Below are 26,236 nucleotides of genomic sequence, written 5' to 3' on the forward strand. Positions count from 1 at the left end.
TGTTCAATAAATCAGCTTCTGTATGTTATATGTATATCTCACATGATGTTTTTATGAATACTAAGAATGGACATTGTTTCCAAAAATCTGAGGTAGTGAACTTTTGCCCAGACTGTACAAAGTGAATCCATTTTTAAGAGCCACTTAGAATAACTTTTAATGACTAGGTATAATAGAAGCCACCTGTCTTCATGCAAAGTTTTTCTTAATAAGTATTGAAACCTAAACCTTCAAACTTAAAGGCTTAAGCTACTGGCATTAGTTGAGTACAAAATAGCCATGAGTAGCTGCAGGTGTTCTCTCTGGTGCTTGGTTGGTAGAAAATGCTGGATAGTTCAGGTAAGGGCTTCACTCAACTAAATCAAGTGAAAGGATTCTCAATGCCTATCTTTGCTGCATACCCTTTGCTATGGCTAACTAAATCAGTCTCCTTTAATTAGCTGTTGAATGACTCACAAGAATTTCATTTTGTTCTAATATCAAACCTAAACTACTATAGAACTTGACCTAAGGCAAGTCCTTTCCAGAACAACAGGGCAGAGTACAGCAGAACTATCACTTCTTTATTCTCAGTTGTCTCTCAAGACAATATCCACTCATCAAAAATATCACCCAAAAGTGCTAATTGATTTGTTTTGAATTATTCAATCAAGACAATTTGTTGTTATTTCAGGTGTTTATTTTACTTTTTCAGACATAGACTACCACTCCTTGGTTGGTTGTTTTCTTATGACTAGATCTCCTTAACTCACTCAGACTAGAAATTCAGGAGCCATTCATGGGGCCTGATCCTTAGCCTGATCTCATCATTGATCATCCCAGAAGCTTTAATTTGTTGAGTTATTGCTATCTGAGCTGGTTCACATTTTTCTTAGACATCCTGTTGACGGCTGGCTCCCAAGCCACACTATGTATATCTAAGTCTTAATATAGATACCCTATTGCTTTCATTCAACTACACCTCAGAATGGCTAATCCACCAGTCACATTCTCCTCTACTCTCAGGGACTAAGCATATGGTTGTTTGAATAAGTGAACATTTATTCACTTAAGTGAATCCTTTCCCATCCATCTCCAGTTTTATGAAGAAGAATGTAATATGTGCTATTCTTAAAACAAAAGAAGTGTTGTCACTGATTGTTTTGTATTATCTCTCTGAAAAGGACAAAAAAGTGTTCATTTTCATCATTTTATATTGTTGCATTTTCATTAATAGTGTGTGAGTTTGTATGTTAGAGACATGTGGAGAGTATGATTTTGATAATATGCTATGACATTTGTGATCTTTGCAGTTTTGTATCAGAATATAATTCTTTTTTTCCTTATACCTACCAGGGCTCCCACATTTTAATAATAGGACACACTAGAAAACTAACATGATTATATTCATTCCATAAAGTTGAATTAATTATTTCATGCCATAACAATAATAAATATTAGCAATTTTATAGAAAAACTTCGATCTTAAAGTGATTTTATAATTTTTAAATGAAGAAAGACTGTCTATAGAAATATTTAATCATTTTAGAAGAGAATGTAAGTTCCTTTGCATCAGGGACTTTACAATTTAGTAGATGTCAACAAAGTACTTAAATAGGATAGCTAATAACATCAATAAGAAGTAAAACTTGCTATAGATAAGTTGACTACCCACTTATTTTAAGCTAACCTATCTTGCTTTTACTGCATTGGTAGAGTATGGCTTGTTTTCATCAAGGAATTATTATAATACTATACAGATGAAATTCTTTGAAGGAATATAGTTGATGATAGAAACCCATGTCAATGATTTTTTCTATTTAGAAGTATTGAAAAATATCATTGATTATCATAGCAAAATTTTATAAAATAAATTTTCTAATATAAAAATATTTATTATGTGGAATCTCTTTATCCAATATATAATATATGACCTGTCCTTTAAAATAATAGGTGTCCTAATAAATTCTTAATTCTAAATAGTAATAATAACAATGTCTTAGAACAAGAACAAGAATAAAGTATTAGAATTAAAAGACAGGCAAAAATTGGTCATCATGGCAATACTGAGGAATGGCAGATGGCCAGTATCAATGGAAGAGTGAAGAGAAAGAAAGAAACAGAAGAGAAAGAAAGTGAAGATGATCTCCGCATGTTGGATAGACCCCTATGGAAAGCTTTTGAGAGGGCATGGATGAGAGCCAGCATGGACAAGTTAAGATTTACTTCGTTAGAGGGAACTGCCAAACTGATAATATCAACCATCTATTGAATATTTGAATATATGTATTCAATTGTATTAGGAATAATATATCCTTAGTGGTTAGAGATTAATTTTCTAAGATTAATCTCAGAGTCATTCCTTTTTTTTCTTCTCTACCTCTTTGTCGGTTTACTGCCATATGAATCTACTTGTCATCCTTGTAACTACCCCAACGAAAATTAATTTCTCTAGCTGTCACTCCACTAAAAGTTTTGTATCTCTGTTAGAATGCAAATTCCTAAAAAGTAGACACTGTCTCACTTTTTGTATTTGTAAACCCAGCATTTAGAGTAGTACCTGGTACATCACAAACAAAAATGGCTTTTTCATTCTTTCATTTTTGATTGATTAGAACCCTAATGTTTTACATATGTTAGTTTTAGCATTCATGCTCTCTCAAAAATAGATTTAATTTTCTAATTTCATTTTGACCTTTGGTTTTGAAATAATATTTCACTAGGCAGGTAGGTGGTGTGGTGGATAGAGAGACATGTCTGAAGTCAGGAAGACTCCTTCCTGAATTCAAATCTGGTCTCAGACATTATTTTGGGCAACTTACTTAACCCTCTTTGCTTTTGTTTCTCATCTGTAAAATGAGCTACTGAAGGAAATGGTAAACCATCCAGCACTTTTGCCAAGTAAACTCTAAATGGGTTCACAAAGAATCAAGCACAACTCAACAACAACAAAAAATAAAGTTATACAGTTTTAAAATGAAAACAAATTTCATTTAAATATAAATATCTTTTATTTTAAGTATATTCATTTGGTAAAAGGAAACAAAGTTCCTGCCTGAGAATTTTCTTATAATTAAAGCAATTCTATTAAAGTTTGAAGTAAACATATAAATAAGAATATCTTTTTGCCTATTGAGAAGCATCATAGAGTAGTAGATAGGGAACCATCATTGGAGTTAGAAAGACCTGGGTTCAAGCATGTGAAATTTACCTCTGATTATTATTGGCTATATTGCCCTTAGAAGGTCACTTAGCCTTTCAGTGTCCTTTACAATTTGGTGAGACTAAATAGAAAAATTTTCTTGATCAATCAACTGGTATAGTTCCATATGTCAGTGAAATCATAGGTCTCGGTCCAAAAAAAAGAGAGGAAACTTTCTCAAGAAAAACTATACCTAGTTTCTAAGAATATAAAAATTGGGAAATGAGATATTTTCAAGTTTCTCACTAGAAAAAAAATAGATCCTCATGTAACATTTTCAAAATTCCCTTTTCTCCCTAAGTATTTACAATATTAAATTTGTTTTATATTATGAAGTCTGAAATAAGAATAATTCCAATTATGTATCCAACAACAAAAAGAACAACTTGCAAAGAAAGCACTCTACATATATTCTTTCATTTTATTCTCACAACAATCTTGTAAGATAGGCGCAATTAATAAATATCCCCATCTTACAGATAAAATTAGGACCAAGGGGGGGGGGAGGTTAAGTGATTTTCTGGCGAAGTCACATCGCTAATTAGTGTCTGAGATAGGATTTGAGCCCTGTTCTTCCTAATACGTTGCTCTATCTACTATGCTATGTTGTTTACGAATTTTTTTAAAAATCAGAATGATGCAGATAATCATAAAAGTCAATAATTTCCCACTCCATCTATATCAGCAATAAGTTACACTAAATTAATGATTATATTTTAAAATACAGTGATAATGGGAAGAGGGAAATGACTAATGCAAAAAAAATTTTTTTTAAGTTGTGTGAGGTTCTGTTGTGTTTTCTGCTCACTTTTATCCTGATGAAAAAGTAGTTCCTCTTTTCTATAAGTGAACATGCTCAGGATTAAATGGCATATTTTAAGATATCCCCTAAGATTTATATTTAAGTCAATGAGCAAACCATGAAGAATGGGATCCTTTTTAATCTTTTATAAACTGCTTCTTATCAGAGATCTTGAACATCACATAAAGTTTTAAAGGAATATTTTACTGTTTGGTTCTTTCATGGATGTTCATCTAATCTTGCCAACAAAAGGACCAAATGAGAAGAACCTATCTTTAAATTCTTACAACAATTTCTATTTTGTGCAGAGCAGCAGGAGGGGATGATGGGCCTTTTCAATCATAAGGCTAAATTTCCCATCAGTGCCCTAAATGGATCTTCACTCCTCCCCTCAATGGATCCCAAGAAAAATTCATAAGAAATGTGTCTGCTGCTATCTTCTGGGTACAGGCAAGTATAGCTGGAAGTTTTTGTGACTTTCCAGCACTCCTTGATTCTGCTCCTCAAATAGTATCCCTCGTTGGCATTGTTATATCTCATTTATAATAATACTATGTGCAAAATTACCAAATAAAATTGTTGATAACTAAGTTTTAAAATATTTTCTTCTAAAAGTAGAAGTACAATTGATATAGAATAATTTGATAGACATATGTCTATCTAGACATAGAATATGATAGACATAGATCTATCTCATTCTGAACATTGCCATTTAGTTACTTGTTTTATTGTGCTTCATATCAGAAACATAATTCTTCTTTATAATAAGCACAATTAAAATCAACATTTATCCTATTATCTAAATTCACAGTTCAAGGGTCAAAACAGCACACTTCTCATTGAGGAAAACTATGTTTGAAGTTTTCTTGAGTATTGTTAATCACTGTAGAATTAGTGACATGTAACAGATTTCCCACCAGCTATAATATTAATTAAATGGATATTTAGTATATTATTTTAGAAAGAAGCTTAGATTTTTTTAATGTTTTCATTTAAGAATGAATGACCTGTACCCTGTACAGAAAGGATACAATTTAAAAATTAAGTTAGTTGAATTCAGAGACAGTACCTTTTTAAAAGCTCTTTTATCACCTAACAGCTTTCCTTGTTATATGATAAATGTTTGTGAATAAGAAATTGATTTCAAAATTGTTAATTTGATTAGTTGTAGGCATGTCGATGGCTAAATTATCTTTTTATGTTTTAATCCAGTAGATAAAATCTTGTTTCTAGGGGTTTTAAAAATAATTAAGAAATTAACATAAGTAATTCAATCATCTAAGGATCTGTGACTGTATTTGGATAGATATTTGTTGTATCCTGCTTTCTAGACCCCCCACACCAGGGTAATTAAAATATACCTTCCTAGTGGACAAGTGATGAGGTGGGATTCCAGGGATTCCTAGGATGGTGGAATAATGGAGCTGTTTATTTCAAGGACTTTGCCCCTTTTTATACCCTCATACCCTTAAGTAACAAAAACACGAGGCATGCACTAAATATACACTGTGCACATGGGACCACATAAACAACTTGCTATTGTATGCAGTTTGCCACCTGGTACCACTCTTCCACTTGGTAAAATACTGCTTTAATCTCAACACAGATTGTCACTGCCCCCTGACTTCTCAGGAAGGCCGAGAGCACTTGGGGAGATGGGGAGCTGAACCACACATTGTTAGCAGGTTCCCTCTGGGCTGAAGAGTCTTGTACCTTACCCAGAGTTTCCCCACTAACTGTTACCCTCTACAAATATTCCTTTTAACAAAACAAACCACCTTTGAAAATAGTATATTATCAAATGTTGTGACAAAAAATTTAGCTATTTTGGTTCTAAGGAAATAGAATGTCATCCCTTGTTGTGACAATACCTGAAACCTTTCTGACATAGTAGGATCAGCCAAAGATTGGGCTCCTTTCAAGAATTCAAGATCATTTCTATACAAGGATGAAATTTGTAATAAGAATTTAGTGGGGGATATAAATAAATATTTGAAGGCTAATGAAACTTGGGAACTTAGGTGGTACAAAGCTGATTTTATGACATTAAAGGCAAACTAAATGGGAAACATGGTTTTTAAGTAGAAATAGATCAGATAGGGTAATCTTGATTGAAATGTGTTTTTGACAACAATTGAACTTTGTCAGGGAAATTCACAGGTTGAAATTTGGAAGAAACCCAGATAGCCATTTTCATACATAAATATACCAGAAGGATAAGTCATATGCACCTTAGATGTTTTTTTTTTCTCCCAGTATGATCTCTACCTGTTTGTTCAATAAATCTTCATATCACTTTGCCTCAAAGTCCTTCACCATCTTGTCTTCCTTCTTAAGAATGCTTTCAAGCTTAATAATACACTTTCCAGACTATGATGCTCAAAACACAATACTCTAGATACAGTTTGACCAGGGCAAACTTCAAAGGGATAATGTGTGTGTGTGTGTGTGTGTGTGTGTGTGTATATATATATATATATATATATATATATATATACATATATGTATATGTATGTATGGGAGGGGTCTCATTTCATACTCTTGACTCCCAAGTGTTTTATAGTAAACTACTTTCTAACCATCTCTCTTCCATATGTAGTAGATATTTTAAACTCATGTATTAAACTTTACATCTATTGCTATTGAATTTCATCTTATTGAATTCACCCTAATATCATCTTGAAGTTCCTGACTTTATAATTTAATAGACTTCCCATCTCAGTGTCATCTGTAAATTTCATAGATATAGATATTCCATCTATTCTTTTATCCAAGATTCTGATAAAAATGGAAAAAAAGTATACAGTAAGGATAAATCCTTAAGGTACTTAATTATAGAACTCCTCCTAAGTTGACAGGAAAGCTAGGTGATAAAGTGAATAGAGTTTCAGGCCTGTAGTAGAAAGACCTACATTAAAATCTGGCCTCAGACTCTTACTAAGCTGTGTGACCCTGGGCAAGTCACTTCAGTTTCCTCATCTGTAAAATAAGTGGAAAAAAGGAAATGTCAAATCATTCCAATATTTTGGCCAAGAAAAATCCAAATGGAATCACAAAGAGTCAGCCCTAATTAAAGCAACTGAAAAGCAATAATTAAGTTAACACTGAACCATCATTGTCTATTCTTTGAGTATAGTGAACAAGTTCTATATAATTATACTACAGCCGGATCACATTTCTATTCTATAAAGATTTTATGAAATATTTGATTGAATATTTTGCTGAAATCTAGGAAAACTTTATAGCATTATAGCATCCCTTAAACTAACAGTTTAGTAACTTTGTGATAAAATAAAATATTAGTCTTACATGACCTTGTGCGTGTGTATGTGTGTGTGTATGATGGAGCAATTACCACTTTATAATCACCACTTTCTTTACTAAATATTCACTATCTCTTTTATAATCACTTCTAGAATTTCCCAAGGAACCAGAAGACACTTAATCTTCTCCAGTATTGCTGTGTGTCTCCTGTTCTCCATTATCTTTCAAATATTACTGACAGGGGCTCATCAATTACACATGCTAATTTGACAGTTTTTCCAGTAATGTTTTACTTAACGTTAGTCACATTATTTTAATTCATCAAGAGTAACTATGTGATTTTTTTAAAATTGTCTTTGACTTAGCTTGGGTTTATAGCATCTTGTTTGGCTATTTTGTTGTGTTCTTTCCCATCCAGAAGTCATTCTCCTTGTCAGAGGTGGAAAAAAAAGCAAAGACCTTTCCATTTTTGTTCCACCATCTTTAATTATCAGAGGGCTCCGAAAATAATTCTAGAGCCAAATTTCTCTACCATTGCTCTTATAATCAGTGTCAAGTTATTATTCATTTCATAAACTCCATATTTATTTCCTATTTTTGTTCTGATAGTCAGCAATGCATTTCAGTAACAAAATTAAGTTGTGTTTTTTCTATTGATCTTTGCCCAAATGCTTTCTTAAAGAGAAAAAAAATTATCTTTTCTACTTTGTTGGGTACCCTTTCTCAAAGGAAAAACCATTAATTTTCTGGAGAATTTTGACAAATGGATTTCCTAATCTCCTTAGAGTTGTGAAATCTTTAGTCATTGTACATTAAGGCTTTATTAGCTTTTCACTGTGATTTTTGGAAATTCATAACAGATCAATATAGTCATGTTATGCAAAGTACTTTTTTTCTGCCTTGAGTATTTTATAAATAGCATGTATAAAAGACTATGGCAAAATTACTTCCCTAAACTCTATATTCTCAAGTGGTTAGTAGGTCTCATGATTTTTATGCTGAAAGGAAGAGTTATCCGGGATAAAGGAACTAGAATCTAATTTAACAGTTCATACAAGAGTCTCTAAATATAGCATACTCTCTTTGTTTGCATTTGTCTGTTCAATTTGGCTTGAGCACAATGTGCTGAAATTTTCTAATGCTTTTTAGGAGAAAAAATACTTTAGAAAATCAAATAAAATCCAAGTCAAAATACTTCAAGCTTTGGTCACATGGAACTACCATGCATTTTCTCTGGTGTCCACATATAGACAGAATAGTAACCTTTTTGACACAGTTAATCTAAGTAAACATAGTCTTGTCCAAACAGTATAAATATAGTATGAGAAGAGTAATCAGAATATATTTTCTCATTTTGATTAAAGAGGTCTTTTTCAAGTGGGTAACATTATGCAGCAATTTAATTTTGTTGAGTAGCCTATGGCAACCTTAACTCTAGTTTTGTTGATTAAAGAAACAGAAAACTTATAATTTTTTATTGTAAAAACTTATATATTCTTTTCTGATCCACATCATAGACTAAAATTGTACTGGAATACACAACAGCATTATGATATTATTGAATTATAATCATTATAATATTGACAAGAATTTCTTTTTATCCAAGAATAACACTTTTGGATTGACCATATGTTGAATATGGGTTTTTTTTAGGAACATGGAAATCTGCTAATTTGTTTTAAATTGGATTTAATAGTATTCTAGGGAAAAAAGGAAAAGCTTGGAGTTTTCAAGCTTTTTTATATTAATCTTGTATTTTGGCCCCAAAACAAAGACATTTCTATGTGATGGCTTGAATGAAAATGATGCAAAAAGACAACAGGCAGGCAAGCAGGCAGGCAGGGTGGAAGGAGGGAGGGAAGGAGAAAGGGAGAGAGGGAAGGAAGGAAGGAAAGAAGGAAGGAAGGAAGGAAGGAAGGAAGGAAGGAAGGAAGGAAGGAAGGAAGGAAGGAAGGAAAAAAGTTATCAAATTAGCTCAAAACCATATTATCATGGTAGATGCTTCAACATACTACAAAAGCAATACAACAATTTTTGCCTAGATCAGGAAACACGACTAGAAAAGAATAGGCCCAATTAATACATAATAATTGACTCCAAATGATACTTTTTTTTACCAGTAATTTTCCGCTTGGTTGGGATTTGAATATTCTTCTGAAAGCATCTTAGTACTGATTATCTACCAAGGGAAAATAGATATTTAACTGCTATCTGCCCACCCAAACCTATTACCCCTCAGATCTCTCAATTTAAATTGTCATTTTTAAATTTTTCTACCACACAAACATCAACAAACTTGAACTTTTCCATATATAAAGGACAGGCAAATAACTGTGTATAAAACCATAAAACTCTACTACAAATAGCTTGAGGTTTGTTTATTTTTTTTAAGTATGTAACATACTTAGAAGGTTAGTTCCAAAATGTGTCCAGCTTGTTTGTGTCTCCCTCTAAATTTCCTTCTGTGCAATGGAAAAAAGTTTCATTGATACTCTTCTTTTCTTTTATTCTTTTGCAAGGTGGGGAGGGGGAGTAGGGAGACTAGAGACAATATATCATTATCGTTATCACTCTCATACTTTTATATTCTCACTCCCTTAGTTCTATTGCAATAATAATAGAATAATTCTGCTATGAATATTTGTGTATATATGGATTCTTTCCTTCTTTTTTTCATCACCTTGTGTTATTGGCTGCCTAATGGTATTATAGAATAAAAGTGACTTTTTGATTATAGTTCTAAATTGCTTTCCAAAATTCTTGCCAGTTCACAAGTTCAATAGTGCATTAATTTGTGTGTTTTTCCACAGTTCCTTCTTCATTTTTTTTCTAATCTGATAGATGTAAAATAGAACCTCAGGGTTGCTTTATTTTACATTACCTTATACTTAATAATTTGGAGCATTTTTTTCACATTTTTGATGGTTTGAACTTTTTTTCCTGAGAACAACTGCTTCTTCATATATTTTAGGGAACTGATCTTTTTCTTATTTATTATCACTCTCTGACCTCATCAGTCAGTGGAAGAAAGACTTTTGGTTAGGGGGTACTGAAGAGGAGTGAGTTTCATCTTGCAGAATGAAGTTTCTGGAAATCATTAAGTTCAATAAAGCAATCCAGGAGGAAATAATGAATGTTACTAGCTTTCTCCTATTCTACAAAGAAATCCTTTAGTTTTGAGTGATATGATACTAATTAGATTAATGTATGTAATATTGACATATATTGGCATGATTCATGCATGAGGAAATAATCTCTCTCCAATTGTCTTTATTTCTGTAATTTTTTTCATATGCCATACCATTCCTGTATGTGTCTTAATGGAACCAAAAAATTTTTAAACATTTTATATTGAATATCCTTTTTCTATCTCTTCTTATTGGAATTTATGAATAATATAAAGAAAGGACAATTTGTGCAGGTTTATTTTATATGATTCTATTTTGCTAAAGTTATTTGTTTCACATTTTTAAAAAGTTCTCTAAGGAAACCATCATATCATCTGCAAAGTGAACATTTTGTCTGCTCTTTGCTTGGCTTATTTTATAAGTTTCTTTGATTCTTATTTTATTACCAAAGCTAACATAAGATTATGCTAGTTACAAAAGATAATAGTAGTGATAATGGATATTATAGCTTTACTACTGATTTTATTAAGAGAGTTTTATGTTTCTTCATTACCTATGATAAACTTTTGGTTTTAAATATATACTATTTACCAACTATATTATGAAAAGTCCAATTTGTTCTTTTTTCTAATTTTTTAAAAAAATGTTATATTTTGTTGAAAAGCCTTTTTAAACTATGTCTATTGACATAATCATGATTTATATTACTTTTTTATTAGTATCATATAATATTTTTATGGTTTTACTAACCAACTATGTATTACTATTATACATTTTTCAAAAATGCTTCAGTAATCTCGTTGATATATTTTGTTCAATATTGTTATGTCCCTAATTGTTAAAGTTGTCAGCCTATAATTTTCCTTCTTTGCTTTTACTTTCTTTCTTTTAAGTAACATGAACACATTTATTTCATAATTTTGTAGAATCCCTCCTTTATTGATTTTTTCCCCAAAACAACTAATGTTGTTTGGAAATTGATGTAATGTTGGAATTACTTTTAGATGTTTAATAGAATTTATTTTTAAATTAATTTGGTCCTGGATTTACTTGTTTTCCTTGGGGAAGTTCATTTTTCTCTTGTTAATTTTTTTATTTAAATTCTTTATTTCAAGGAAATGAATAGAATCTTAGAAAATTTAAATGTGATATATCTCTAGAGAAAACTGAACGGAAATAGAAGTACTCCTTTTTTTCAACTAAATATAGCACTTGCATGGAAACTGACCACAGAGCATAAAATCTTTACCAAAAATGCAGAAAACAGAAATATTAAATGTAGACCATAATTTTTTTAGACCATAATGTAATAAAAATTGCATTTTAATAAAAGGCCATAGAAGCATAAATTAAAAGGTAATGAAACTAAATAATCTAATCCTAAAGAATGAGTGGATCAAAAAACAAATTATACAAATAACTTGTAATTTCATTAAATAGAATGATAACAATGAGACAGAATTCCAAAATATGTGGAATTCAAGCAATGTGGGAAGAGAGAGGGAGGGAGAGAAGGAGGGAATGCACAGATTAATGAACTGGGGATGCAATTAGAAAAAGAATAAATAAAAAATCCCTAATTAAGTACCAAAGTGGAAATCCTGAAAATCAAAGGAAAGATTAATAAAATTTAAAGCAAAAAAAAAAAATTTGAGAAGCTGATTTTATAAAAATGCAATAAAACAAGCTAAACCACTGCTTAATTTGATTGAAATAAAGGAAGAAAACCAAAATGCCAGTTTCAAAAAATAAAAAAAGTTAAATTTACTACCAATGAAAATGAAATTAAAGGAATTTGCTTTATTGTATGCCAATAAAACTATCAATCTAATTGAAAAGGATGAACATAAAAAAAAGTCGACATGTTTAACAGAAGAAATGGGACACTTAAATAATCTTATTTTAGAAAAAAAAAAAAAGTATTAAGCCATAAATGAACTACCTAAAAAAATCCCTAAAATTAAATGGATTTACAAGTGAATTTTCCAAAACATTTAAGGAACAATTAATCCAAATATTACATACATCTTTGAAAAATAGGTAAAGAAGGAATCCTACTAAATTTCTGTTAAATGTGGTTTTGACACCTATTCCAGGAAGAACAAAAACAGAAGAAGAAAACAATAGGTCAATTTCCTAAGAAAATATTTTTGCAAATATTCTAAGTACAGTATTAAGGAGATTACAGTGAAATATCAAAAAGATTATACATTGTGACCAGGTGAGATTGTCAGGAATGCAGGTCTGGTGCAGTATTATGAAAACTTACCAGCATAATTTTATGAAATAGGCTGAGCCAATATAATAAAAATGAGAACTCTACCTGATTTGATGTATACCAAACTATAGTTTGTATACCAAACTACCAAAGAATTATTTTAAAAAGCTAAAAGAAATAGTTTTTAAAATTCATGTAGAAGAATAAAAAGTCAAAAATATTAAGAAACTAAGTACAAAAAAATATGAAGGAAAGTGGTTTACCAGTACCATATTTCAAATTGTATTATGAAATGGTAGTCATCAAAAAATAATCTGGTCCTGGTTAAAATACTGAGTGGTAGATCAGTGAAATTAATTACATACATAATGTATAGTGGTACATGGCCATATAATCTAGTGTTTGATAAACATAAAGAGATAATCACTATTTGACAAAAATTGTTGAAAAACTAGAAAGCATTTGTCAAAAACTATGTCAAATCAAAATAGGTACACAATTTAGACCAAAAAAAAAGTGATATCATAAGCAAATTAGGAAAAAATGAGAAAATTACCCATCAGATCTAGGGATAAGGGAAGAGTTTATGACTAAACAAAATATAGAGAGAATTATGGGAAGTAAAATCAATAATTTTGATTACATGAAATTAAAAAGCTTTTGCATAAACCAATCTAATGAAGCCAAAATTAGAGGGAAAATAGGAAACTTGGAAGGAAGAGAGAAATTTACAGTAAGTTTCTCTGTTAAAAGCTTGATTTCTCAAATATGTAGTGAACTGAGCCAAATTCATAAAAATAAGAGCTATTCCCCAGTTGATAAATGGTCAAAAGACATAAACAGGAAGTTTTCGTATGAATAAATCAAAGCTATTAATAGTTATATAAAAATGCTCTAAATCACGACTAATTAGAGATGCAAATTAAAACAACTCACATATCTCATACTTATCAATTTGGAAAAAATAGTGACAACTTTGGCCGAATCCCTAAAGTTTTTATTGTTGTTCGTTTCATTGATAAAATTATCCACCATTTTCTTAGGATTAAATTATTTCATCTCTATCAAAGTTTGAATCCTTTCTTGAAAAGCCCTTTTAAAAAAAAAAAAATTTTTATTGTACCATAGTAAAGCATGTATTCAGTATCTGCTTTTTAAATTTTGTTTATGATATTTAATGCCAAAAAACATAGTCAATTCTTATGAAAATACCATAAATAACTGAGATATGTTTTTGATTTTCTTTTCCCCTTCAATAATTTCCAGAAATATATCCAACTTTTTTAGTATTTTATTTAAGCTTTTAACTTCTTTCCTACTTATTATCTTTTGCTATTTTCCCCAGTTATAATTTTTTACTCTTTATTCTATCTCTAATTAATTTTATATTCCTTTAAAGTAATTAGATGCTCTGTCATTCAGTATAAATATATAGTAAGTTCTGATATTATTTCATTATCTATTTTAACTTTAAGTGTGATTTAAGTGGTTATGTCTTTTTACACTCTATTTTTATTGTTCTATTGCCTGAATTATGATCGTTATTCTTCCCTTTTTAATTGACTTGAAGCATAATAAATATTACCCTTCAACCTCTTATGTCAACACTATATGAATCTTTATGTTTCTAATATGCTTCTTGCAAATAACTTATTTGATTCAGCTATCTAATCAATTTTCTTTATCCTCATTTTTATTTGAATTCATCCCATTCACATTCACAGTTATGATTGCTAATTACACATTTCCTTTCATCAAATTATCTTATGCTTCACTCTCATTTTTTCTTTTCTCCCCTCATTTCCCTCTTTACAATAAAAAAATACAATAAAAAAAGGATTTTATCTAAATTAGAAATCTACAAATGAACAAGCATGCATTTAATCCTGTACGCATTTAATTCTCTGTTCTTTCTTTCTTCACCACACTCTCATCACTGAATCTTATACTTTATTTCCTTTTATTATTCCTTTGTAATCCAACTTTTGACATCTATACTTAGTGAGTAAATTTCTCTCTCCCCGGTTCTATCTTCCCTATTATATATGTTTCCCCACTAAGCTTAATATAGTTCTGCATCAAACTCTGTCACTCATTATATGAATATATTTAATTAAATATTTTTGTCAGTTAAGATGAGAAAGAGGTTCAGGTAATACTTATTATTCCTACCTGTTTCTCCGTGTTTATATATTCTTTCTCTCATGCTTCACAGTTATATGAAATAATTAAAGTTTCCCTACCTTTTCATTTCTTTCCTAATGTATCCCCCCAATCTTTTCTTTCTTCTCTTAATACCATCAACAGAGAACAAGATTACACCCAGAGTTTTTGTCTAATTTAACTCATTTATGAACCCTTGAAATTAAGAATTGTCAAAGTATACTTGTCTCTTCTCGTTGTTAGAATGTAAGCTTTGCACCAACATTTATTCCCTTTCAGTTGCTTCAAAGTATTTGTGTCTCTAAGTTTTTTTAAACTTGTGTTTATATTTCAAAGTTTCTCCTCAGTTATGGCCTTTTCATCAGGAATACTTGTGTAAAGTAATGTCTATTTAAGATCCTATCCTTCCATGTAGACGTGTAGAACAATTTGAAAGGGGCAAAATAAGTACCTTTGCATTAAAAAGGATTAAATAAGATGGCAGATAATAACAGTATAATAACTAGAATTGATATGAAAGGTTTGCAAAGTGCATTACAAATTACCTCGTTTTCCTCACAATAACCCTGACTGGTATTGCCTCTTTCATAAATGAACAATTTGATGGAAAAGAATTTTGATTTATTAAAATAGTTAAAATCCATGTATAAAGAAACTTAATTTTCAAAAAGTTATATGAACAATTTTGGACAGAAAATGAATTGGAGAAAAAATTTGAAGTCTTAAATCAATTTTAAAGGTTTAAAATAAAGCCTCTTTTATAATATGAAGTCTAATCGTTTAAAAAGGCAAAGACATTTAGTTTATTATTGAACACTTACAAAAGTTAACTGGGAAAAAGCAGTCTTCAATGACATAGGCTATGTAAGAACACTGCTTTAAGAACTAATAAATACTAAAGAAGTTGTAGAGCACTGTGCTCCTTATCTCATTTACATGCAATTGTAAAAAAAAAAAAAGTAAAAAAAGTAAAATTCACAATGAAAAGTCATAAGAATATTTACAGACTAAGGAATGATTTTTTTTTGAAAAACTGTTGTTTTCCCTCATAAACAAAAGGTGAGTCACCAAAGAAGCCCTGTTATAAGCTACTGAAAACACAATGAAAGGGCTGAAGAAGCCTGATGGGAGTAATTCAAGATAGGCAGAAGATAAAAGACTGCTTGAAAAGAGAAGTTAAATCTGTTGTAGCTTCCCAAGAAGTGGCAGCAGAAGCTGTCAGCTGACTGAAAACCTTCAGCTCCAAGATCTTGACTGGAGCATAATGAATGAGAGCTTATTTGCCTTTCTGCACTACCTACATAGTTTGAGAGAAGTGAACCTTTCAGAAATCCCTGCTGTTCTCTGCTGACCTCTCCTGTTTAAGAAGGAAAAGCAGAGAAGAAAATGTCATGTTTTGTGGTTTCTTTGATGAATAAAAAGAAATATTGAGATCTAAATGTCAAACAGTAAATTGATGGCTGAAGAATTATCTAGAATTTTCCATATGGCACTGAGAATGAACAGTTTTGCTGTAAACTTTGTTTAGTCTAAGTTTGGATTATTTTGGTAAAGAACTGACCAGACTTGTCTGTATTTCCCAGATAAAACCAGTCTGATGAACTTTGTAGTTCTCTGATTTTGTTATTTAATATAATATTGTTTAATACCATTTTTAAAGGTGATTGTGAGTTTAAAATGTTCTCCATGCTTGAGTGGTTAAAAAAAAAAGAGGAAAGAAAGGATTGGAACAGCAACAGGTAGCAGAAAGCAGTTTCATATGGGCAGATGTTAATGAATTGACCAATGAATTCAAAACCTGAAGTCTAGAGTTATGAATTATTTTCCACAGTCATGTTTCCCTTCTGGGATTGTGGGTCCACTCTGTCTCACATAGTGAGTACATTTGTGGATAAGTTTGAACCAAGTTGATATGTAGATTTTGCTGTGTTTATTATTCCTACGTTTGCTTTAATATATGAGTATACATCTCATGTATGTGTTATATTTGTAAATCTCCTGTTCAATTAATAATTCATTTTTCCCTGAAAAATTATACTGTTTTTTTACGTTACTTCATTATAATCATTTACATTTTGAATTTTGGAATATTTTATTTCAAGATATTTTTCTCCCTTCCATATAATTGCTACTAAGTCTCATGTGATATTGACTGTGATACTGTAACATACTGTTTGCAGCATTTTGAGGGGGTAGAAAAGGAAACTAGAATTTGTAACCTTTATTGGATATGAACTGAGCATATATCTGTTCATTAGATATCTAAGCCAACATGAAGTCTGATCTTACAAAAAGACTTGTTACTTGGTGCTGTCATAGAGTTAGGATGTGGTTCTCTTTCTATGGGAAATGAGTTCCAAGAGTAGCTTTTTTTTTTATTTCATAGTGATCTTCTCAGTTTATCAATTGAATGCCACAGGTTCCCTTTTAAATTTATTATACTTTAAAGAAAAGGGCATTAATTTAAAATAGCTTAGCATTAATTACACAAAATGTTTAGATAAAATACTAATTTTTGTAAAAATTTTTTATGTTTAATCTGACACAACAGTAGTCGATGATATTTTTTTCTGGTTTATAGAACCCTAAAACAGACATCACACTGACTTACCTTGTAGCAACTCTTCCCTTTTTTTGCCTAATACAGATTAATGAAGTCCTTCCATAAAGATGCCAATTCATCATCATCACATAACTGTCTTCATAAATAAAGGACTAGAGGAAAAAAAGTTGTGTTACAATGAAATACTATATCTTATTGCCCCTAAAGAATTCTTTAAAAATAAGAAACAAACACAAACAACAAAAACTAATTTTGGCATCCTGTCACTGTGATATTTTATACATCGTACTTTTGTATATTCATACCCACAAATGATAATTGACTCAAGACCTCAGAAAAATTCTAGCAATGGTATGCATTCAAACAACATAATTGTATTGCCTATTAACCCCTAAGGCAAAATGAAATCTTTTAATCTATTAATAGTTATTATTACTTCTTCCTGTTGTTTCTTAATCATGTCTGGTGCATCTAAGGGACCCCATGGATTTGGACCGTGGAGTTTTTTTAGAAAAGAAACTGGAATGTTTTGCCATTTCCATCTCCAGTGTGTCCCTGTTTTTTATAAATGAGGAACTAAGGTAAATGAGGTTAAGTGACTTGCTCAGGGTCATGCAGTTAGTTCAATGTTTGAGGCCACATTTGAACTCAGATCTTCCTGACTGCAGGCCCAACACTATCCACTATTCCACCTAGCTGTTCTTTATTGTCACTAAGGTGGTTCAAACATGTAAAGTCAATATATACTATTTTAACAGAAATAAATTTCATAATTTCACAAGCAAATGATCTCAGATGTAATTATATTAAAGTAATTCTTTACTATATTATTCACTTTAAAGCAAATATTTCTTATTAAATATTTTAAGTTTTTGAACATTTTACCACATTTTTTAGAAAATTTAATTAGTAACCTAATAGCATCCAGATTTAAAGAAGTTACTAATACTATTTCTGATAAAAAATAATTTCTAAAATGAATATGAAAAAATCCATGTATTTAAAACATGAAATAAAACTTGTTATCAATTAGATATCAATTCAGTTAAATGTATTTTCAAATTATATAATTATTCATTTTATCACTTTTGACATTCTAAACTAATGTCACTCAAGACCAGGAGAGAGTACTTATACAGGAATAGTACTAAATCCTTTAAAGTACAACAATCTTAGTAGGTATGTGTTATGATTTTCCCTCCTTATGGATTATGAAACTGAGGTAACCAGAGGTGAAGTAATTTGCATAAGGTCACACAACTGATCATTTCTTTTTTAATTATTTTTAACTTTTTTATTCATTTATTCTATTTTTCCAATTACATGTAAAGATAGCTTTCAAGATTCATTTTTATAAGATTTTGAGTTTCATATTTTCATTTCTCTCTCCCTTCTCTTCCCCCTCTCTAAGACAGCACTCATTTTAAACACATTTCTGTATTAGTTATGTTGTGAAAGAAAAGTCCAAACAAAAAGAAAAACCACAAGGAAAAAAAAAAGCAAAAAAATGTTCTAAGCTGAAAATAGTTTGCTTCAATCAGCATTTGGTGTACATTGTTCCTCTTTCTGGATGCAAATGGCATTTTCCATCCCAAATCTGTTGGAATTGTCTTGGATCAATGTATTGCTGAGAAGCAAAAAGTCTATCATAGTTGATAATTACATAGTATTGCTGTTATTGTGTACAATGTTCCAGTTCTGCTCACTTCACTCATGTAAGTCTTTTCACTCAGCGTCAGTTCATGTAAGCTTTTCTGAAATCATCTTGTTAATCATTTCTTATAGAAAAATAATATTCTATTGCTCTCACATACCATAACTTTTTTAGCCATTCCCCAACTTATGGGCATCTACTCAAATTCTAATTCCTTGCCAACACTAAAAGAGCTGCTACAAATAGTTTCACACATATTGGTCCTTTCTCCTCTTTATTCATCTCTTTAGTATAAAACCCTAATAGTGATACTGCTGGATCAAAGGGTATGCACAGTTTGATACTTTTTTAATAGCTTTTTGTTGACAAAAGATATGCATGGGTAATTTTTCAACATTGATACTTATAAAAACTTCTATTCCAACTTTTCCCTCTTTTCCTTCACCCCATCCCCTAGATGTCAGGTAGTCCCATACATGTTAAATATATTGTATTTAACATATACTTTAATATATGTATACATATTTATACAGTTATCTTGCTGCATAAAAAAAATCAGATTTAGAAGTTAAAAATAACCTGAGTAGAAAAACAAAAAATGCAAGCAAACAATAACAGAAAGAGTAGAAATGCTATGTTGTGGTCCACACTCATTTCCCAGTGTTTTTTCACTGGGTGTAGCTGGTTCTGTTCATTACAGATCAATTGGAACTGATTTGGATCCTTCCATTGTTGAAGATAGCCACTTCCATCAGAATTGATCCTTATATAGTATATAGTATTGTGAAGTGTATAATGATCTCATTTCACTTAGCGTCAGTTCATGTAATTCTCTCCAAGTCTCTCTGTATTCATCCTGCTGGTCATTTCTTATAGAACAATAATATTCCATAACATTCATATGCCACAATTTCCTTGGCCATTCTCCAGTTGATGGACATCCATTCAATTTTTGATACCCTTTGAGCACAGTTCCAAATTGCTCTCAAAAATGGCTGGATCAGTTCATAATTCCATCAACAATGCATTAGAGTCCTAGTATTCCAGCTCCTCTCCAATATTCATCATAATCTTTTTCTGTCATCTTAGCCAATCTGATAGATGTGAGGTGGTACCTCTGAGTTTTTTCTTATTTGCATTTCTCTAGTCAGTAGTGATTCAGAGCATTTTTTCATATGACTACAGATGGCTTTAATTTCTTCATTTTTCTGCTTGTATTCTTTGACCATTTATCAATTGAGGAATGACTTGTATTCTTATAAATTTGACTTGGTTCTCTATATATTTTAGAAATGAGGTCTTTATCAGAAACACTTGGCATAAAAATTGTTTCCCAGCTTTCTACTTCCTTTCTAATCTTGGTTGCAATGGTTTCCTATGTGCAAAATCTTAATTTAGTGTAATCAAAATTATCCATTTTGTATTTTATAATGTTCTCTAATCCTTTGGCCACAAATTCCTTCCTTCTTCAACTATTTAACAAGTTAGGCTATCCCTTACCCTCCTAATTTGAGTATAGTATCATCCTTTGTATCTAAATCATGAATCCATTTTGACTTTGTCTTTGTGTAGTGTGTGAGATGCTGGTCTATGACTAGTTTGCCTTACTATTTTAAAGTTTTCCTAGAAATTTTCATCAAATAGCCAGTTCTTATCTGAGAAACTGGAATCTTTCAGTTTATCAAATGCTAGATTACCATAGTCATTGGCTAGCAGGAGGCACCTATTGGTGACTGCTGGGATTTAATTCTGACCAGCAGAATAAATCATGTCATGTGAGAGGATGATAATGATACAAGGAGACTGAGAGGCAATTGTAGTGAAAGCCTCTTGACCTCTTACCTTTGATTTGTTTCATCTCTACACAGAATATATATATATATTTTTTGCTAAGTACAGCAAGGTTATTATTGTTTAAAGAAAACCTTCCATTCTTTCTCAAGTTACATGTATCAGTAAAATTGTTTTATGACCTTCAGACATATTTCTGACTCTTTGGGTTATGTTGGTCTTTCTTTGAACCTGTTAGCTCTACTTCAAAGAATAAGATAAAGATTGTAATAACAAAACATTCCTTTAGTTTCTCTAGTGTGCTATAATGTGTGACATTACTGTGGGGGATGGAGAACAGACCTTCCCCAATAGTGCTTTTGACCCCTTTGACCTTTTTACAAGCTTTCTGGGTTCCACACTTAAGCTTGGTCCTCCATAATTGACTATTGTTTTTGAGTACCTAATCTATTCTATTGATCCACCATTCTATTTTGTTTTGTTTTCTTTGGCAAGGCAGTTGGGGTTAAGTGACTTGCCCAGGGTCACACAGCTAGGAAGTGTTAATCGTCTGAGACTGGATTTGAACTCAGGTCCTCCTGATTTCTGGATGGTGTTCTATCTAGTCTGCCATCTAGCTGTCCCTACCACTCTTTCTTAGCCAGTACCAAATGGTTTTGATGGCTGCCACTTTATAATATAGTTGACTAGGCCACCTTCTTTTGAATGTTTTTCATTAATCCCCTTGATGTTCTTGAATTCTGTACATCTCTTGAGCTCAAATGTTTTGTTACTGTGTTTTAGTCATATCTTCAGCCTCGCTTCCTGATTTGGGACTGTGCCTGTGTCTGGCCCATTTTGTACTTGTTGATGAAGGGATCAATACCTTTTTGGTCCTAATTTTTATTTCTTGCAAGCTTCCCCCTCCGCTTATTATCTCTAGTCAAAGCACTATTGTTTTTAGGACTCTTGAATCCTAGAATTAAAGCATTTCATTTTTTAGTCTCCACTCACATTGCTACTGACCTCTGGTCCCCTGGGAGCATCTATAGTCAGAGTACCATTGACTTTCAAGTCCTCTAGAGCTTCCATTTCAGAGCTCTACAAGCATCTGGTCCTCCAGCAACAGAGTGATGTTGGCTTCAGCTACCTCTAGAGAAGTCTTCATCAGAATTTTCAAGCTTCCAATCTCTTTACCTGTACTTCCTTTTTAAAATTATTTTTATCTGTGCTGCTATTGGCTCTCTTGACAACTCTAGGTATATAACTTTTTAAAATCTGGGATAGATAAAGGTATTTAATGTTAATTATCTTGGATTTCTTGTTCACAATTCCATTTGGTGTCTTTTTTTAGATCTTTGCCAAAGTATATGTAGAAATGACTAATATGGAAATATGTTTAAAATGATTGTACATGTATAAACTATATCAGATTGCTTGCTATCTTGGGGAGAGAAGAGTTAGGGGAGAGAGAGAGAAAAAATTTGGAACTCAAAAATCTTATAAAAAATGAATGTTGAAAACTATCTTTACATGTAATTGGAAAACAGTACTTTTGAATTTAAAAAAATAAAGTATATATAGGCTCTTCAGAATCTTTTCCTATCTTCATTTTAATCAGAAGTATGACACCCATCATTCTTTCTAAAACTCCAGTTGCTGAATATCATCTGAATATTATATTCTCATACTAAAAATAAAATATTATGGATCCCCCTCTTTAATATATCTTACTTGCTGAGATTGGTAGATAATATTCATTAGCTCATTAAACAAGTTGAATTAATTGCATAATTATAACTGTGTTAGTCAATTTTCCCCCCAACACCTAAAGTGGGAAAATGAACAGAAAAATAGTTAATTGTAAAGAATCCTCAATTTTCAGCCCAGACTTTATCTTACTCAAGATAAACTGAATCTATTATATGAAAAGAAGATAACAAGATAATGGCAAATTACTCTTTTGGTTTTGCTCCTACCTTCTCTGCCTTCTTTTATTTCTCCTGTACTAATAAGTTTCTCATTTTCTATTTCTTTACTCTAACCATAGTTACATAATGTAGAAACCCAGTAAAGAAAGATCTTTGCTTTCTAATATTTATTATTATGAATTTAACATCAATCCCAACAACTGAAAGTAATTGAACACAGAAATTCCTAGTTTCATCTTTCCATTTCCTCTTTACTTTAGAATAAACATTGGTCATACTTTAATACTTTGTTTTCCACTAGAATAACTTTGGAGAAATTGGGGTCACTAACACAATGAGTCATTGGAACAGGACTAGATTACAATATCCCAACCATACCATAGAACGTGAATGCTTTTTAATTTTTTTTATTGCAAGCTGTTTTGAATTTGTAAATACTAACTATTAATACAGTTGTAATTTTCAAAACAAGGGATACAAACATGAGTAAAATGATGTCTTTTGAATGCACCACCTAAAATTATTTCTGTGATAAATCAATTACCATAAACATTGATTAACTTGGGATATGCCTATAAAAAAACTTAATAAATCATGAATAGCTAAGGTAAACAGAAGGGAAAATCAGAAGCTTTTTGAACACATCACTTGAATTTGGACCTCAGTTTCCTGGATAGACTGGACTGCATTTTCCATAAGCCTATTACTAGCCTAAATAGTTAATGATCAAGGAATCATGCTTGCTTGCTTTCTAATGTTATTGACTGACTTCACAGGATTTTGGATATAAATTACCTTTCTGGGTTTCTGAAATGTCGTATTAAAAAAAATAATACTCTGTATAGTTACTGCACAGCCATGTATGTGTTACTAAAAGAATAAGATACCGGGGACAACAGTACTAGGGAAGGTAGGTTCCCTTTTCCTGAACTTTTCTATTTGGGTAAATGTTGCATTCAAATCAATGGTGTGATCGTTCAGATGGATTGTGGTTTCAAAAAAACCTTAAATATCTGTTAGTCCAGATGATTCCTTTTCCAAATACAAGCCTTATTTGATGAATAAGAAAACAGAATCCCAGAGACAATACAACTTACCTGAAGTCACACAGGCATTAAAGAATTGGGCCAGGATTTGAACACAGATTTTCTGATTCTAAATCTTGTATTCTTTTCATTGTTCTATACTGCCTTTCATGTGGAGAGAGCCAAACTAATGATCATTGAATTATGCCTAAATTAAATTTTCTTAATTCTGAACGAGATAAAAATCATTCTCTGTGATTTATTATCTTAAATTTAAAAATGCATAGAAACAAACTACACAGATTGGCATAGATAGGAAAGAATGAATAGAAAATAATTTATTAAGCACTTAAGATGTTCTAAGCACTATACTAAGCAAAGCAAAGACAGTCCTTACTCTCAAGAAATTTCTATTTTAATAGGAGAGACAATATTGATTGAGGAAGAGTAACCAGAGATGGCTACTTTTCTAGGAATTTTCTTGGAATTGTGAGTGGGATTTTAGGGAATTTAACTGACCTCTAAGAACAATGACAGAATTGATTTGATCATAGTTCATGGTTCTAAACCTAAAAGATATGGGTAGAAAAAATATACATAGAAATACATAGGCAAGGTAGTGGGCAAGAAAACCAGGGAAGAGGGGAAACCAAGAAGAGGGAGTAAAGTAATGAATAGTTTGGACTTTCCTAAAATAGTGTTCTAAGCTACCAGTCTGAATACTGAAGTGCCTGAAGGGAATTTTCCTGTAGGATGAGATCCTGAGTATTACTGGCAGGGAGATGGAAAAGGAATTTGTGAAAGAGCTAGCTAGAGAAGAGGGAGGGGAGAAATCGCTTTACTATTTTGGAATTGAAAAAAAGAAATTCAATGTTCCTAAAGACCAAGATGTTTTTATTTTCTTAATTTTGGGCATCTGTTGACATTTCTGAAGATATGCAATTGCAATTAAAATCCATAGTCCTGGTTAGCTGTAGTGCTTCCCTCTTGTCCAATGAGAAATGTTAAAAATCCCTGGGCTGGCAGGAACTTCAGGCTGTAACAACCTTCCATGATCTGTTATCTCTTCTCTAACCTCATCTGATAGAATTCATATAATGCATATTCTAACAAAAGTAGCCTATTCTTGCCCTCATTCACCTGCTAAATGTTCTCTCTATTCATGTAGATCTATTAAATTTCCTACACATCATTTAAACCCGAACTCAAATGCCTTTTCTTCAATGAAGTTTCTCTGATCCTTCCTATAAGGAACAACCTTTTTACCTTTGTGTTCACACAACACCTTATTTTGCATCTCTTTGATACACTTCTATATAATATTGCATATTACAGTTATCTAGGTTTGAATAATTTTCTCTTAAACTTCATAAGGAAAGGGTCTGTTTCATACCCAAAATTGTACCTTACACTTATCACAGTATTTTTTATGCAGTGGATATGTGACAAATGTTTATTTAATGAGAAAGAAAGGACAGGGGACAAGCCTGTCATATTCCAGGAAATGTGCTAAGCATTTTACAAATATTCTCTTTTGATCCTCACAACCACTATGGAATAAGCATTATTATTATCTCCATTTGACAGTTTGAGAAACTGTAACTGACAGAGGTTAAGTGCCACACAGCTTAATAAATATTTGAAGCTGAATTTGAACTCTTCTATGCCAAATGCTGTACCACCTACCTGCTATGGATAAACAATGATAAAATTCCCTTTCCCTTGTAATACCACTGTTTACTGAATACATACTATATTGTGTAAAGACATTAATAATGTATTCTTCCTCATCCCTGCTAGATGGGACTTAGCTCCATTCAAAATAATAGTCAGTCTGTAGCTGACTCATTACCAGGAAAAATGATGATAATTGATCCTTTTATTCATAGTTCCATCAAATGGGCTCATGATTATTTTTTTCCTTATTATCATCATTTTGAGCAATAACACAATATCTTTATTATTCTTAATATTTTCTTTAATTTCAGCAAATTGCTTTTGGTTTTTTCCAAATATAGCTAGCTACATGCATCTTTTTCTAATGGTAGACATGCAATATTTATAAATGTCTTTTTAATTCCGTAAAAATCATGTATAAATAATCATACTCTCTTCATTTCACATTGAGAGTATATTATTTAGTTATTCAAACTTTACTCTCTCCATCTCTGCATAATACTTAATCACATGTTCAATATTTGTACCAACATGATGTTTCAATCTACAAGCAATGTACATGACACAATGCAGTTTTTCAACATAGGTGAAGAATCTTAAGCTATGTGTGATGTTCCTGGTGATAAATCTGTGGGGTTCTCTCTTGTCATCTGCAGGGTGCTGGTTGCACTGCACTGGTGGTTGCTGTGGTTGCAAGGAAATTAGAACTTACCAAAGCTGAAAAACATGTGCATAATTTCATGATGGACACCCAGCTAACCAAAAGAGTAAGTCTATATTCCATATATCTGAAAAGAGGCTTTCTTTTTTGTGAATGCTATAACTTTTAATTTGAAGTTTGCCATTAAAATCAAATGATA

General features: G+C 31.4%; 1 protein-coding gene across 3 annotated transcripts in view; it reads left to right on the forward strand.

Annotated features, from left to right (window-relative positions):
- KCNN2 (potassium calcium-activated channel subfamily N member 2) overlaps positions 1-26,236 on the forward strand; it is a 165,914-nt gene that overhangs the window by 117,261 nt on the left and 22,417 nt on the right. For 2 of the 3 annotated variants that reach the window (XM_031968442.1, XM_012541133.3), the window contains exon 6: positions 26,033-26,143. In XM_031968442.1, the coding sequence (XP_031824302.1) occupies positions 26,033-26,143 (111 nt within the window). Of the gene's footprint in view, positions 1-4,296; positions 4,811-26,032; positions 26,144-26,236 lie in introns of those variants that run through there. The other variant, XM_031968455.1, reaches the window with a different exon arrangement.

Source organism: Sarcophilus harrisii, chromosome 1 (genome assembly GCF_902635505.1).
Source record: "Sarcophilus harrisii chromosome 1, mSarHar1.11, whole genome shotgun sequence".
Classification (NCBI taxonomy): domain Eukaryota; kingdom Metazoa; phylum Chordata; class Mammalia; order Dasyuromorphia; family Dasyuridae; genus Sarcophilus; species Sarcophilus harrisii.